The 16,501-nt window shown below is 58.0% G+C and overlaps 1 protein-coding gene across 2 annotated transcripts in view; it reads left to right on the top strand.

Moving 5' to 3' along the window:
- Positions 1-16,501, top strand: part of CARM1 (coactivator associated arginine methyltransferase 1) — a 38,007-nt gene that overhangs the window by 20,078 nt on the left and 1,428 nt on the right. Inside the window, exons 2-15 of one of the 2 annotated variants that reach the window (XM_023645395.2) lie at positions 2,822-2,947; positions 4,414-4,520; positions 5,314-5,418; positions 7,499-7,609; positions 8,633-8,810; positions 10,664-10,754; positions 10,870-10,951; positions 14,739-14,824; positions 14,999-15,088; positions 15,435-15,572; positions 15,655-15,744; positions 15,820-15,932; positions 16,025-16,102; positions 16,325-16,393. In XM_023645395.2, coding sequence (XP_023501163.1) covers positions 2,822-2,947; positions 4,414-4,520; positions 5,314-5,418; positions 7,499-7,609; positions 8,633-8,810; positions 10,664-10,754; positions 10,870-10,951; positions 14,739-14,824; positions 14,999-15,088; positions 15,435-15,572; positions 15,655-15,744; positions 15,820-15,932; positions 16,025-16,102; positions 16,325-16,393 — 1,464 coding nt within the window. The remainder of the gene's footprint in view (positions 1-2,821; positions 2,948-4,413; positions 4,521-5,313; positions 5,419-7,498; positions 7,610-8,632; positions 8,811-10,663; positions 10,755-10,869; positions 10,952-14,738; positions 14,825-14,998; positions 15,089-15,434; positions 15,573-15,654; positions 15,745-15,819; positions 15,933-16,024; positions 16,103-16,324; positions 16,394-16,501) is intronic. The other variant, XM_023645396.2, reaches the window with a different exon arrangement.

Below are 16,501 nucleotides of genomic sequence, written 5' to 3'. Positions count from 1 at the left end.
GATTTCTTGATGTTTCATTTAAGTGGGATCACAAATGTGTGACCTCTTGTGTCTGACTTCTCTCCCTTGGCGGCGTGTTTCTGAGGTCCATGCACGTGGTAGCGAGTGTCAGGACTGCCTGCCTTTCTGTGGCTGAATTGTATGCCCTTGTATGGTTTTACCACGTTTGGTTTAGCCGCTCCTCGGCTGGTGGGCATCTGAGTTGCTTCTACTTTTCGGCTCTTGTGAACATCACTGCTTTGAGTATTTGCATACGAGTGTGTGTTGAGTACCTGCTTTCAGTTCTTTGGGTCTGTACCTTGGTGTGGGGTTGCTGAGTCAAACGGTAATTCTATGTTTAACTTTTGAAGAACCACCTGTTTTCCATGCCGGCTGCACCATTTTACGTTCCCACCAGCAGGGTGTGAAGGTTCCGATTTCCCCATCTCTCACCGACACTTGTTCTTTTCCCCTTTTTGGTTTTAAATTACAGCCATGGTGGTGGGTGTGCAGTGGTAGCTCACTGAGGTTTTGATTTGCATTTCCCTGCTGATTAGCGATGGTGAGCATCTTCTCACGTGCTTCTCGGCCATCTGTGTGTCTTCTTTGGAAAAATGTCGGTTGAAGTCCTCTGCCCCTTGTTGTCGAGGAAGATTCGTCCTGAGCTAGCATCTGTGCCAGTCTTCCTCTATTTTTTATATGTGGGTTACCGCCACAGTGTGGCTGAGGAGTGGTGTAGGTCCGTGCCTGGGATCCGAACCCGTGAACCTGGGCCGCTGAAGCAGAGTGCCCCGAACCCAACCTCTACGCCACGGGACCAGCCCCCTTAGCCCCTTTTTGACTCGGGCTGTTTATCTTTTTTGTTGTTAAGAGTTCTTTATATATTCCAGATGCTAGATCCTTCTCAGGTATGTGCTTTGCAAACATTTTCCACCGTCCAGTAGGTTTTTTCACTTTCTTGATAGTGTCCTTTGATGCACAAAAGTTTTTGATTTTGGTGAAATCCAATTTATCGAGTTTTTGTTTTGATACTCTTGCTTTGGGTGTCGAATCTAGGAGTCCTTTGCTAAACCCACTGTCCTGAAGATTTGCCCCTGTGCTTTCTTCTCGGAGTTCTACAGTTGCTGCTCGTACATTTAGGTCCTGACCCGTTTGAGTTGGGTTGTGTGTGTGGTGTGAGGTAGGGGTCCCTGCAGAAGCACGTGGAGAGCGCTCGTCCCAGCACCAGCTGTGGGAGAGAATATTTTCTCCCTGTTGGATGCTCTTGGCACCCTTGTTAAAAATCAACTGACTGTAAACGACAGGGCTGACTTCTGGACTCTTGAGTTCGTCCCACTGATCTCTGTCTCTCTTTGGCCATGCTGTTCTGTTTTGATTACTGCACCTTGGTAGTAAGTTTTGAAACCTGGGAGTGTGAGTCCTCCAACTTTGCTCTTTTTCAAGATTGCTTTGGCTCTCCTGGGGCGGTTGGGAACACTTCTGCCCATCTGTACACGTGCTTCTCTCCATGCATCTATTTCGTCATTGTCTGCATAAGTTGCAGACATCACGAGAATTCTCTCTACATACTTCCACGCGAGTCTCCTAAGAATAAGGGTGTTCTTCTGCAGACCACAATGCTGTCATCACATCATTTAAAATGACCGCACCTGTAGTCCACGCTCACATTTCTCCACGTGGCCTCCGTAGCTTTTGGAGAGCGTCTCGTCAGGCTTCAGTCCCAGGTCACTCAGCATGTGACGGGCGCGGCTCCTGTCTCCCTCACTCTGGAACCCTTCCCAGCAATGGTCGTCTTTCCTGACATTGCCGTTTAGAGGGGACAAGCCAGGTTGTCTTGCAGACTGTCCCCGTGACCTGGCCATGGCTGTTGTCCCCTTGTGATGGGACCAGGGTAACGTTTTTGCCAAGAACACGACACCAACGCGGCGTCTGCCCGCTGCACTGCCTCAGGGCCGCAGCGTCGTGTGGTTCATCCTGTTCCTGCTGGCACTCAGTGCCCCGCTTTGGTGAGCTGGGCACACCACGTGCTCGTTGAAGGAATGACTGGAAACAGTCGTGGCGGCGCGCGCGGGATGCAGGACTGTCATGTGCTGGGCCCTCTGCCTGCCCCCCCCCGTCAGTCCCATTTGGTAGATGAGAAAACCGAGGCTCAGGGAGGTCAAGGGACACACTGAGTGGCGTGGACGGGGCATGAGCCCAGGCTGTCCTCCAGCGGCCAGGCTCACGGTCACTATGCTGCCCCAGGACAGGGAGGAAGGGCTCAGCCGGAGAACCTAGAAAGGGCCCTGGGAATTCCCTCTTGACCCTCCCCCAGCTATGAAGGCCAGTGATACCCCATGTGACCCAGAAGGATTGGCAGATGCATGCCCGCCTCCCTCAGCTGGGAAGCGGCTCCCATGACCCTCTGACCCTGCAAACCTTGCCCTTGGCGGCTATGTCTCCCTACCGCAGTGCCCGCTGGGTGCACAGGGGCCTGGCGCCAGGAGGTGCACCAGGAGGCAGTGTCCTGGCAGAGGCGCCCCTGGGCCCAGAGGCCTCGCTGGGCCGCACAGCGCCTGGCACCCCCGTCACAGCCCTGGTGGCCCTGGCACACCCGGCCTCCTGTCCCGCAGGCATTGTTCCTGCGTCCTTGTCGCCTGCTCGGCCACCCCCTCGTCCTCAGCGAGGGCTGACAGGCAGGGCACGCAGCAGCGCGTGCAGGGCGGTTTCACAGCACCCGGAAGAATCTGGGAGCCGAGAGGAGTGGGTGAGGGTGGCAGGGACATGGCTCAGGCAGAGGCGGCTGAGCAGAGCCTCGTGGCCGGCCGGGGACCTGTGGCTCACGCCGCCTCTGTCATTGTAGATGAAGACGTGTGCGTGTTCAAGTGCTCCGTGTCCCGGGAGACCGAGTGCAGCCGCGTGGGCAAGCAGTCCTTCATCATCACGCTCGGCTGCAACAGCGTCCTCATCCAGTTCGCCACGCCCAACGGTACGATGCCCCTCCCGCCCCGCGGGCCTGGCCCCTGTTCCCTCCTCCCAGAGCCCCGGCCCCTGGAGGAGGCCGTCAGGGTCTGGGCCGGGCCCAGCCGACACTGGAGGATGGGCAGGACGAGGGGCTGGGGCGGGCGGAGCGCAGAGAAGCCACCGGAAGGTGCTGAGCAGACGCGCGTACGGGACACGAGTGGACACATGAGGTTACGGAGGGGCTGGCGAGCCCCAGCGAGCGCTGCTGGTGGCATGGGGCAGGGGCAGCAGTGGGGGCAGTGGGACGACCAGGGCTGGAGACCCCTGAAGGGACCTGAGCCCTACAGCCCGTTTCCTCCAGGAATAACTTAAGTTCATTGTTAAAAAAAAGAGAGAGGAAACACCACCAGGGTTAACCATTGGAAGTTGGTGGCTTAGATCCCTCTAGTATGTGTTTGTTTTTGCTGAGGAAGATTGGCCCTGAGTGAACATCTGTGCCAATCTTTCTCTGTTTTGTATGTGAGATGCTGCCATAGCATGACCTGATCAGCGGTATGTAGGTCTGTGCCCGGGAACTGAACCCAGGCCGCCGAAGCAGTGTGTGCCGAACTTAATCGTGAGGCCATCGGGGCTGGCCCCCTCTAGTCTTTTTCTACTGTGTGAATATTTGCATTTTGCTTTTTCCCCTTTCGATCCTATCTGTTGTTTAAATTGTGGTGAAGTATACGTACCAAAAAACTTCCCATTTGAGCCCTTTTTGAGTGTCCAGTTCAGTGGCATTACGGACATTCACATTGTTGTGCAATCGTCCCCACCAGCCGGCTCCAGAACCTTCTCATCTTCCCAAACTGAAGCTCTGTCCCCATTAAACACCAGCTCCCCCTCCCCTCCCCAGCCCCTGGCCCCACCTCCTCCTGTCTCTCTGGATTTTGAATTGCTTGATGCAATTCAGCAGCCATCGTCTGTGTTAATAAACACAGTTCCTTTTAAAGGGCCGCATACCATCAGTCCTGCAGACCCACGGTGATGGCGTCTCTGACTGTTTCTCAGTCCCCTCTTACTGTCACCGAGGCATGGCGTCCCTTGTGTCCACTGCCACGCACAGACACGCTGTGAGCCGCTCGGTGGGCTAGTGGTTATTTGCTGGGACGAAGCCCAGAGGTTCTGTGCCCGGGTCAGCGGGCGTGTGCCCTCCGGAGGCTTCGCCGCACTTCCTTTGACAAGGAAGCGCCCAGGCCCGCCGCCACCCACCCTGTGGAGCACCCCGGCCCCCAGTGCGGACACCTGCCTCCTCCCGTGTCAGCAGCCACATGGCAGGCTCGGCTGCCCTTCTTCTTGTCCAAATTTAAATATTTGGGAAAAAGAAATCGTCATGTCGCATGTGCTCAAGGTGGAAAAGTCGGGTGTGCACCTCTTTGGAGAGAGGGTCCCCGGTCCCTCTGGTCCCCGTGCCCCTGCGACGGCTGCGCATGACCCAGCTCTCCCCTGCAGATTTCTGTTCCTTCTACAACATCCTGAAGACCTGCCGGGGCCACACCCTGGAGCGCTCGGTGTTCAGCGAGCGCACCGAGGAGTCCTCCGCCGTGCAGTATTTCCAGGTGGGTCCCTGCGGCCGTGGCCCAGGGCCACCGGCTGCCCAGCCTGGCTTTGCCCCCACCAGCTCGTCCCCTCGGGCAGGGCTCCTCCACTCGCTGGGCCTCAGTTTCCGTGTTTGTGAAATGGACACGCCAGTGCCTGCCCAGGGGCTGCTGCAAGGATCAGAGTGCAGCTGCTGCTCAGAGCCGAGAGCACTGTGCGGAAGGCGAGTGTGGCCGGAACGTCCGCAGCGGGTGGGGCGGCCGGCGCTGGTCCACACGCGTCAGACACACGGAGGCCTCGCCTCCTTCCCGACAACTCGAGGAGGGAAGGACTCTTATTGTCCCCATTTTACAGATGAGAAAACTGAGGCTCAGGGAGCTTCAGACTTGTTCCAAGTCATACAGCTCTTATGCACAAGAGCCAAGGTGGGAGGCCAGGTCTGCCCGATGCCGAGGCCCGGGCCTCCGCCCAGGCCACACCGCCTCCCAGTGCCTGTCGTCTTACAGAGACCCCAGCACCCCGTTCACCTGGTGCTCTGAGTTCTGGGTTCTGTCAGATCTGCTTCTTTGGGGCCCCTGATCTCAGAACCCCGCCCAGGGCAAGTCTTGAGTTCTCCCGATTGGCTTCCAGCTCCAGGCTGCATTGGACACGGTGACGGTGGGCGGTGTCCCTCCTGGGGGCCAGGCTGGCGGTAGCGGGGAGACGGCCTCTAGATGGAAGTTTCTGCCCGAGGCGGCCCCCATGTCGCTGGCCGGCCAGGGCCTCGGCCACCTGTGTCTGTCGCCCTGTGCCACTGGTGCCTGTCTGTTGCAGTTTTACGGCTACCTGTCCCAGCAGCAGAACATGATGCAGGACTACGTGCGCACGGGCACCTACCAGCGCGCCATCCTGCAGAACCACACGGACTTCAAGGACAAGGTGAGTGGCTCCGCAGGCGCCCCGCCCCCCACGCCTCTGCCCGCCGTGCCCACCTCGCTGTCAGTTGTCTCCAGGTTTTTTTTGCTCATTGACTTTATTTTTACTTTTTTCGGATTACAAAAGCAAAATCTTTGTGTCGGGACCCAGGGTGTCTAATACAGCCATGGAAGGTCTGTCCTTTCCCTCCAGAATGACCGCGGGCAGCAGTGAAGGTCGCTTCCAGGTTTCTCCCCATTGTATGCAGTCACGCATCGCTTAACAGCGGGGCTGTGTTCTGGGAAATGTGTTAGGTGATTTTGTCTTTGTGTGAACATCACAGCACGTCCTTACGCCAGCCTGGCTGGGACAGCCCCCTACACACCCAGGCTCCGTGGGACTCATCTATGGGCCCACTTTCAGATACGCGGTCTGTCATTGACCGAATGTCAGTATTCGGTGCATGACTGTACCAGCTTTTTTTTTTTTTTTTTGAGGAAGATTAGCCCTGAGCTAACTCTGCCAGTCCTCTTTTTGCTGAGGTAGCTTGGCCCTGAGCTAACATCCGTGCCCATCTGCCTCTATTTTATGTGTGGGACGCCTACCACAGTATGGCACGCCAAGTGGTGCCATGTCCGCACCCGGGATCCGAACCGGTGAACCCCCGGCTGCCGAGAAGCGGAATATGCGAACTTAACCACTGCGCCACCGGGCTGGCTGCCAGTGTATATATTTTTGAGTTATTTCATTCAACCTTTTTTTTTTTCACAAAATGGGATTGTAGTTTATGTGCTCTTCTTGCAAAATACTTCTCCCCCGCCTAGTGGGACGTCTTGGGACTTATTATTGAGTCCCATGAATGTAGTGTAATTTACCTAGTTATTTCCCCGGTTCCTTTTAAAATCTTAACGTTGCCGAGTGACGCATACTCGTGACTAGAAGGAGCGAGCAGGGCAGAGTATGCGTGATCAGAGGTGAGCGATTACTCCCTCTCTTCCCACGGCCTGGAGTCTCTGGACCCCCCGGGAGCCTGTGCCTTCCCAGCGTGTGTCAGGGCTCTCCACAGGTCCGCGCCCTCAGCAGCCGGTGCCCTGGTCATGCCCCCAGCAGTGCTGGAATCCCCTCAGGACCCAGCCCACAGCTGGGGAGGCACTGTCCTCGCCGGGCCGGGTGGCCTCCTGAGCAGGCCACGCTGAGCCCCAGGAGGGGCACGCTCCTTCAGCGAAGTCCCTGCGAGCTCCCCCAGGACAGACATCCCTTCCTTGGCTCACCTAGAGCTCCAGTGGGCTCCCCGAGGCCCCCATGTGACGGTCCCAGCACCCCCGGGCGCTCATTCTGCGCCTAGAGCAGTTCTCTGTTAGAGCGTGCCTGTCACCCCAGAAACTTTTCTCCTGATGCTGCTTGTGAGGAAGCAATCCGACGAATCCAGAACGTGGGACAGTCTACCATGCCCCGGCCTGGACTCTTCCAAGAGCCCACGGCACAGGGGCCGGCAGCTCTTCAGGGGGCGCCCAGCCAAGCCACTGGCCACTTCTGCAGGCAGGGTCAGCACGGAGCCAGGAGATGCTTCCGCCCACGGCCCCTGGGCCCCTTTTGTCCCTGCGAGGGCTGCAGAGGTCCCGGGAGCACACACTCAGCTGCCAAGCTGGTCCTCAGCCCAGCTGACCCAGAGGCCCGGGGGCCCCTCCCAGCGTGCTGACGCCCTGTGGGGCCTGGAGCCGGAGCCTGCCCACCTGGTGCCCTCCAGGTGGGCCTGCCTGGTCGGGCCAAGCCTCAGTGGTCACACAGCCGGGCTCAGAATGCCCTTACCTAGCAAGCGCTTGTTCCCAGAGAGACTCTGGGCACCGTGACACTAGTGACAGCCTGTCCCCCATGCTGCATCAACCCACAGCCCAAACCATTCCTTCTCGGGTCCGAGAGTGTGTAATGGGCTTCCCGTCCTCGCCGTCTGTGCGAGTCCCGCTCTGCTGCCCTCAGACCCAGAGCTGGGGCTCGTGTGCTCCTCGCAGCACGGGGCACACCCAGTGGGGTTGTCTGGCAGGGCTCAGACTGGTGATGTCTGTCCCTTCATTGGCGTCTTGTTCTCACCACCCCACCTCCCCAGATCGTCCTTGACGTGGGCTGTGGCTCTGGGATCCTGTCGTTTTTCGCCGCCCAGGCCGGAGCAAGGAAGATCTATGCGGTGGAGGCCAGCACCATGGCCCAGCATGCCGAGGTCAGCGGCCTGCGGGGCCTCCCGGCCCGTCCTCGTCCTTGTCCTCTCCCAGCCTGGGGAAGCCAGCCCTGCTGGGAGGCCCCAGGAGACCTGCCCCCAGATCAGGGGAGGCTGGGGACATCACTTCTCTACTTGAGTTTCTTGTCCCCCAAACTGAATGGTTTTGGGAGGGAGAGGGGCTTGCTGACCCTGGGGCCATGTCCCCTCCATGACTGGGGGTCACCCACGGGGTTCAGGGGTGGTTTGGGCCTACAGGGGGTAGACTGTGCAGTCACACAGGCCCCGGGCCAGCGGTCACCCTCTCTGCACCCCACTTCCCACGTTTGCAAAATGCATTTCACCTCAGGATTTCATTTTATGGGTGTCCGCTGTCATTTCCATTTCTCTTTGGGGAAAAATGCACTGAAACCTTCATCCACAAGGTTCCAAACCTGGAAGCTACAAAAGGGTAACGAGTGAAGACGCCCCCCACGCACCCTGCCCCGGCTCCCAGCCGACCTGCCGTCTCGGCCCCGCGTTGCTGTCTCCACTGTGTTGCCGCGTATGGAGCCTCCTCGCTCCTCCCCGTGGCTGCAGAGCATCTTTTGTGTAGACACAGAGTGTTGGCGAACTTAGGCTGCTCGCAGTCTCTGCAGACCAGCGCTGTACTGAATGCTGACACACTGTCACCTCTGCCCTGCGTGACTGTCCCCAGGACAAGTTCCTGGCCCTGGAATCCCTGGGCGGGACGGTGTGTCCAGGTTCTGCTCTGGTGGCTGGAGCAAAGTCTCCCGCCCCTGTCTCTGCTCCCGTCAGCACTTGTCCCCGCGGGGTGAAGCTGATGTCAGGGGCGGGCAGCCGCGGCAGGGCAGCCAGGAGAGGGCTGGGGCCGCCGCGAGCTCCTAGGGCGCCCGGCTGATCGCAGCTGTGGTTAGGATCCGACGAGGGAGGCAGAGGGCGTCTGGTGGCCACATGTGGACGGCCCCATGGCGGGTGGGCGCAGGGACTCCCAGTGATGTCCCTGGCCCGCCCGCCCGCCCGCAGGTCTTGGTGAAGAGTAACAACCTCACCGACCGCATCGTGGTCATCCCCGGGAAGGTGGAGGAGGTCTCGCTGCCCGAGCAGGTGGACATCATCATCTCGGAGCCCATGGGCTATATGCTCTTCAACGAGCGCATGCTCGAGAGCTACCTCCACGCCAAGAAGTACCTGCGGCCTGGCGGTGAGTAGCCCTTGGCTGCTGGGCCCAGGGTACCTTTGGAGAGGCCCTGGGCGCTTCGCCTCCGGCACGACTGTGGTCCGGCTGCCTGCTGGCCTCGGCGGCGGCTTGCGGTGCAAGGGTCGTCTGGGCCTTCGCTCCCTACCCCAAAGCAGGCCAGACAGCCTCCTGCCTGGGCTGCTCACGCCTCCAGAGAGCCTCGGGCCACCCCTGCCATCTCGTGCCCTGGTGTCTGGGGGACAGTGTCTGGCAGGAAGGTGGTGGTATAGAAGCTGCAGGGAAGTCGTGGGGGCCCCTTCCCGAGGGGCTGACTTGTCGTCTTTCTCCCTTCATCCCCAGCTGTGGACCTGGCCCTCAGGGAGACGGGGGTGGGGGTCCTCGTGTGTTGGGGGCAGCTGTCCAGTGTGCCCATCTGTGGCTGCCTGCCTGTCTGTGCTCCTGGGCCATTGGGTCACTGGGAGGGGCGGTCTTTGCACGGCCCTGGGTGTCTGCACAGCCCTGGGCATCTGCATGGTGTGTGTCGGTTCTCTGCTCGCTTCTGGGTTTGTCTGAGTACTAATGTATAAGCAAGGAGTTGTGTGTGTGCGTGTGTGCATGGGGCACGGGGTCACTGGCTAGGGCAGCAGCAGGGGCAGAGCGTGGGAAGCCGGCAGACTTCCCGCCGGGGTATGTGGCGGGCGGGGGTGGGTGGGTCTGTGGGGGGCCCCCGCCTCAGCCCTCTAGCCTTCCTGGATGCAGGCTGCAGGGCCCTGCCCGCACTCGCCTCCCTGGGGGGGCTGGTGGCTGCCATTCCCCACGGCTGTGTGCTGTGTCTGTGTCCTGCGTCCTGGGCGTGAGTGTGGAAAGTGAGGCCGCCCGGGGACTGTCCTGGACTCGCTCTCCTCCCATCCCACCCTGCCCGTGGGCCAGGCTGGGCCGGGGATGCGGCCCCAGCAGAGTGGCCTGCTCCTCACAGGATGTGAGGACAGACCCTGCTGGTCAAGCAGCCTGCCCAGGATGAGGCCCAGGCCTGCGCTGCCCCAGCCTGCGGGAGTGTGGCTCCAGTCAATCTCAGAAAGCTCTTTGGGGGGATTCAGGGCTGGGGGCTGCCCCAGAGGCTGGCAGGGGGCCTCCAGCCAGAGGGAGCGTCTCCATCCTCCGCAGTGGCTGCAGCCCAGGCTTCTGGCTCAAGGAGAAGGCGGATTCCCGCTAGTGCCTCAGGGCCCTCCCCCGCAGAGAGGAGGGAGGGACGGGGAGGCCCACATCTGGTGGCCAGGTGACCGGGGCCTCCCAAGCCTGGCTCTCCCGCCGCTGGCCCGGACTCATCTGTCTGTGCGTTAAGTCACACTGATGGAGGCCCAAGCGGCCCCCGCCTGCCTGCCAGAGCCTGGGCAGTCCCTGTGGTGGGGGTGCGGCCAGATCCCCACCAGCCTGTGGCCCCAGCTGAGGTCACGGCAGGCGTAGCTTGGGGCTCACCCTCGCTGTCCCGGCTGCCCGGGTGTCCAAGGGAAACAGTGCCTGGGAGGCACTGCCCTGTGGATGGCAGGCCCCCAAGTCCTGGCCACACCCTGGGCGCCACTCACTTCCCCCGAGCCTCGGGGAGCCTTCCCGCCTCCCTGCCCCGGTAATGGGCCACACGGCGGGCCTCGTGCCTCCCCACTGGCTGTCCAGGCTGAGGGAGGTGCTGCAGGTCATGTGCTCCTTGGGGCCACTGGCGAGCAGGCACTCAGGACCTCTGTGTCACATGAATGAATGAATGAATGAATGAGAGGCCAGGAAGGCCCAGGGTGGGGGGTCCTGGGCCCCTTAGAGGCTCTCCCAGGCCCTGCGGGATGTCCCACCCTGACACTGGCACCCTGCCTGCCCCTCGCTCCCAGGAAACATGTTCCCCACCATCGGTGACGTCCACCTGGCACCCTTCACGGACGAGCAGCTCTACATGGAACAGTTCACCAAGGCCAACTTCTGGTGAGTGCGCCGGGGCCGCCTGCTCGGCCGGCCGCCTGTCCTCCTCCTCCGTGGGGCCTGAGACACGGGCCGGACGAGCTGCCGGTGACCTCGCCATGGGCGGGCCTTCCCACAGGTACCAGCCCTCCTTCCACGGCGTGGACCTGTCGGCCCTCCGAGGCGCCGCGGTGGACGAGTACTTCCGGCAGCCTGTGGTGGTGAGTGGGGCGCCCGGGCGTTGTCGCAGTTCGTGTGGGACATGGCCCTCCTCTGGGGTGAGGCGAGGGGAGCAAGCTGTGCATCCCTAAGGAAGCCACTGCCCCTCTCGGAGCTCTCACTTCCGCCCCAGCACAGAGGATGCTGGAGGTAACACACTCAGCTTATGGGAAGCACGCGGTACATGCGAGCTGTCACCAGACACATGGACCCCAGACACGTGGATCAGCCTGTGGACTGATGGTGATGGATTTTTAGTTATTGAGGTTTTCACAGTGATACACAGACCAAGGTTCAAAAACCAAAAACTTACAAGGGGAAAGCCTCCCACTTCTGTCCCCAGCCACACAGTCCTCCTTCTGGGAGGCAAACAGTATCTCTTGTCTGTCTTTCCAGAAGTTTTCTACCTAAATGTGCATATACAAATAGATAGATATTTGGACGTTTTTTCCTCTCAAAAGATAGCATAATCAGCATACAGTTCTTACTAGCTCTGTGGTCAGAGGACATACAATGTATGGTTTTAGTCTTTTGAAATTTGTTGAGAGTTGCTTTACACCCAGTGTGTAGTCTCTCTGGTGTGTGTTCTGTGTGTACATGAGAAAAAAGTGTATTAGTCACTTGTTGAGAACAGTGTGGTATTAATGCCATTAGGTCACAGCTGGGAATTGTGTCGGTCCAGTCTCTCTCTCTGCCGACTTTTTGATCTACTTGTCCTATCACTAACTTATTTTTCCTTTTAGTTCTGCTGGTTTTTGCTTTATATTTTTCGACACTATGTTATTAGGCGCATACAGGTTTAGGATTATTATATCTTCCTGTTGATTGATCCTTTTGTCATTATGAAAAGTGCCTCTTTTTATCTCTAGGAGTACTTCTTGCCTTAAAGTCTCCTTTTTTTTCTGATAGTAGTTCAGCTACTCTGGCTTTCTTTTGGTTAACCTTTGTACAATATATTGTTTCATCCTTCTACTTTCAGCCTTTTTGTATCCTTATTACTTAAGTTTTCTCTCAGATAAGCAGCATATATATGAGTCCTGTTTTTTAACCAGATTGATGTTTTTTATCTTTTAATTAGAATATTTAGACCATTTACATTTAATGTAATTATTGGTCTGTATATGGGTATAAATCTGTCATCTTACCATTTTTCTGTTTATTCTGACTGTTGTTTCTTTTTAACTCTTTTCTTGCCTTCTTTTGTTTTAACGAGGTATATATTCTTGTTTCCCCCTCCTGACGTCTCTCATTAGTTTCGGGAAGCTCTTGGGCAGTATGTCCTTAAACCCTCCCCGTGCCCCATTCTTTCTCCTTCTGGGACTCTGATTCCGTGTACATTAGACCTTTTCAGCAGTCTCAGATGATTCTTACACTCTCTTCTGTATCTTCCATCCATTTTTCTCTCAGTTGCTTCATTTTCTTATTTTCTACTGATGCACCTTCCAGTTCCAGTCCTCTTTTCGCTGTGTCTAATCTGATTTTCTTAGTTTCAGTTATAGAATTTCATTTTGTGTATTTTTCACTATTTCGGTTCTCCTTGAAATTCTCCATTTTTCCACCTTTTTTCTTGCACACAGTAATTGTAAGTCTCTGATGACTTCAGTATCTGGGTAAATGGTAAGTGTACCCGTCTTCTGTTCATCCTCTGGGTTTTGGTTCTCCATCTCTGGTTCTGTCTCGCTGTGCCTGGTACCGAGCACTGGAGCAGCCCTGCAGGAGGCTCCCTCCCAGGCTGGCGGTGCTTCAGGCAGTGCCGGCCACATGGACGCAGCACACGGGCCTGGCAGGCACTGAGGTGTGTGGGGGCTGCTTTCAGGCTCCGCTTGGCTGGTCTATTTCCAGCTTCCCTGTAGAGCAAGGGTTCTCAGACTGTTTGGTCTTGGGGCCCCTTTGCGTTCTTAAAAATGGAGGATCCCAAAGAACTTTCGTGAATGTGTGTTATATCTATTGATATACCTATTGGTATACCATTATATCTAATCCAGTATATCTATTGATATACCGTTAGTATCTATTGGTATTAAAAACTGAGCCCAAAAAACTTAAAAATACGTATTTGTTTTTCCTCCCGAAAGCCCCAGTACACAGTCGTATATTCTAGTTATAAGTCCTTCTGTGTGAGCTGCCACAGCATGGCTACTGACAGACGAGTGGTGTGGTTCCGCTCCCGGGAACCGAACCTGGGCCACCAGAGTGGAGCATGCAGATCTAGCCACTAGGCAATCAGGGCTGGCTCTAAAAAGACATATTTTTATTCATTTATTCATTTTGACTTATTTTAATTCATTTAAAAATAACAGTAAACCCATTACATGTTAACATAAATAGCATTTTTAAAAATTTTTATTTTATTTATCATTTTTTTTGAGGAAGGTCAGCCCTGAGCTAACATGTGCTGCCAATCCTCCTCTTTTTTGCTGAGGAAGACTGGCCCTGAACTAACATCCGTGCCCATCTTCCTCTACTTTCTATGTGGGACAGCTACCCCAGCATGGCTTGCCAAGAGGTGCCATGTCCCCACCCGGGATCCAAACTGGTGAACCCCGGGCCGCTGAAGTGGAACATGCACACTTAACCACTGCAACACTGGGCTAGCCCCATAAATACCATTTTTAAGAAATACATATTTTCCAAAACTTTCCAGTGAGAATAGTTGCATTTTTAATTTGCAAATCTTTTAATCTCTGGCTTAATAGAAGACAGTTGGATTTGTTCCGCATTCAGTCTGTGGTAATGTCAGCTTTGCCTTAACGAATGAACAAGGCAGAAAACATCTTAGTGTTATGAACAGTTTTGGCCTTGAGGCTGCTCTGAAGGGACCGCGCTTTGAGAACCGCTACTTTAGGGCGTGGCCCTCACGCTCGCAGTGAGCTCGCCCAGTGGTCCACAGGGCCCCGCGTCCCAGCCTCCCAGCAGCAACACGCTGCTCAACTGTGGCTTTGTTGCGTCTGAGAGCCGTCTCTGCTGGGTTTCTCTAACCCCACCCCAGACATTGGCAGATGCCGCCCAGTGAGATGGCATGCAGAATGTCCACCTCCTTTTCCACACTTCCTCTTTCCTTCGCGTCTTGGCCCCCTGCGCCCCATGTTGCTTTCCCCACCCAGGGAGGCCCCTGCAAGGGCCCACCCCAAGGGGAAAGGCTCGAGCCAGAAGCATCGCCCTTCTCTCTAGGACCTTGGCCCCGAAGCCGCGGCTGCTGCAGGTGCTCTCCAACGCCTTCACACAGCTGGGGCTGTTTCCTCCTCTGTGTTTCATTCGGCTCGTGTAGCTCTTGGCAGGAGTGGTAGTCTGATCTAAAATCTCCATCGTAGCTGCGAGTGGACGTCAGCACTCAGTTCTCCAACTTGCTTTTTTTGTGAATTTGCTAATGATTCCTCTCAGAGATCTCTCCCCGTCTGTTCATAAGGAGCCTCTTCGTCCTTTGCACGCGCACACCGGCTTTTATAGACGGGCCACCGTTGGCTTAATTCTACGGTACCCACGTGTCGCTCCTTAGTCTGTGATTACGCGTGTAAGCCTATGCACATCCACACTCATCTGTAGGTTACACTCCCACAAGTGGAAGTGCCAAGTCTTGAGTGTGTGTAAACAGTTGTCACTTGAGAGCTGCCATCCCACTGCCCTCTGTGGTGTCGTGCCAGTTCATCCTCCCCCAGCAGGTCTGGCGAGGGCAAGCTGGTTTTAGCCCAGTGGCCTAGCGGCCATGGCCAGACTCAGGGAGGGGCCGGGCTCTCCCCTCCTCACTGGCCCCTGCACCCAAAGCCAGGTCACACCTGTGGTCTCTCCCAGGACACATTTGACATCCGGATCCTGATGGCCAAGTCTGTCAAGTACACGGTGAACTTCTTAGAAGCCAAAGAAGGAGATTTGCACAGGTACCGATGGCGCCCAGGCCTGCCCTCCAGGCCCAGCTGTGCAGGGGTCAGGGCCTCTGGCTCCCCGGGGCACTCTGCCACCCCCGGGCATGTGGGTGGTACCCCAGGACCTGCCCCCAGCTAACCCCTCCTCGCCTGGCAGCCCCTGTGGCTCATGCTGCCCTTTGCTCCCAGGATAGAAATCCCATTCAAATTCCACATGCTGCATTCCGGGCTGGTGCACGGCCTGGCCTTCTGGTTTGACGTCGCTTTCATCGGCTCCATGTGAGTGTGGGCGAGCAGAGCGTGCTGGGCCCAGCCTGGGGACTTCCCTGCAGTCGTGACCCCGAGCCAGGGGCTGGGAGAGCGGGCCATGACTCCTCCAGGTTCCCCTGTCCCTTCCAAAAGACAGTGCGAGCTCGCCTTCCAGCAAGACTGTTGGGGAGGGTGTTGGGGGGCGGGGAGGGCGGCATGCATGCGGCCGTGTGTCTGGGACAGCCTGGCGGCCAGCCTGACTCAGCTCCAGGGCCCCAGGGGACCGGCCAGAGGGGGCAGGCACCTGGAGAGAGCTCAAGGTGCACAGGGTGGTGGCTCCGGCCCCATCAAGCATCTGCCTGTCATTGCTTGGCAGAATGACCGTGTGGCTGTCCACGGCCCCGACGGAGCCACTGACCCACTGGTACCAGGTCCGGTGCCTGTTCCAGTCGCCACTCTTCGCCAAGGCTGGGGACACGCTCTCAGGGACATGTCTGCTTATTGCCAACAAAAGGTGCGTGCTGCCGCCGGGGCCGGGGGAGGCGGGGGCCGTCCAGCCAGCTGACTCGCGGTCGCCTCCCCTGCCCCGTCCGCAGACAGAGCTACGACATCAGTATTGTGGCCCAGGTGGACCAGACGGGCTCCAAATCCAGCAACCTCCTGGACCTGAAGAACCCCTTCTTCAGGTAGGCGGGGCGCGCCTGCTCGGGGGGCGCCCTTCCGGCGCAGCCGGCCCTACCCACGGTCCGTCTCTGCCGCAGATACACAGGGACGACGCCCTCGCCCCCACCCGGCTCCCACTACACGTCGCCGTCGGAGAACATGTGGAACACGGGCAGCACCTATAACCTGAGCAGCGGGATGGCCGTGGCCGGTGAGCGGGCGGGCAGACCGCGGGCCATGTCTGGGTCACCCCTGCCAGTGCGCCACTGTCCCCACCCCTGACACCTCCCTCTCCGGGTACAGGGATGCCGACCGCCTACGACCTGAGCAGTGTTATCGCCGGCGGCTCCAGCGTGGGCCACAACAACCTGATTCCTCTGGGTGAGTGTCCCGGGGCTGGGGGCGGCGGGGCTGGGTCTGCATACGGTCGCTGGTGTCCTCTCTTCCTCTTCCTGGGGCTCCCGGCTCAGGCCCCTGTCCCTTGCTCTCTGCCTCGCTCTGCCGCCGCTGCACCCCGGCCTGGGGTGCCCACCGTGCAGCGGGGCTGGGGCAGGCCGGGCGGGTGACCTGTCTCCCTCCTTCCTTCTCCCTCTCGCTGCGCAGCCAACACGGGGATTGTCAATCACACGCACTCGCGGATGGGCTCCATAATGAGCACGGGGATTGTCCAAGGTAACGCGGGCGGGGGAGCCGGGCCGCCGCCCTCTCGCCTGCTCGCTCGCTCGCTCTCTCTCTCTGCGGCGCGTCCAGGCGGGGAGGGCAGAGCGGCCGCTCAGTGCC

Source organism: Equus caballus, chromosome 7 (assembly GCF_041296265.1).
Source record: "Equus caballus isolate H_3958 breed thoroughbred chromosome 7, TB-T2T, whole genome shotgun sequence".
Lineage (NCBI taxonomy): Eukaryota > Metazoa > Chordata > Mammalia > Perissodactyla > Equidae > Equus > Equus caballus.
The sequence above is the reverse complement of the archived record's forward strand: the minus strand, read 5'-3'. Positions and strand labels throughout refer to the sequence as shown.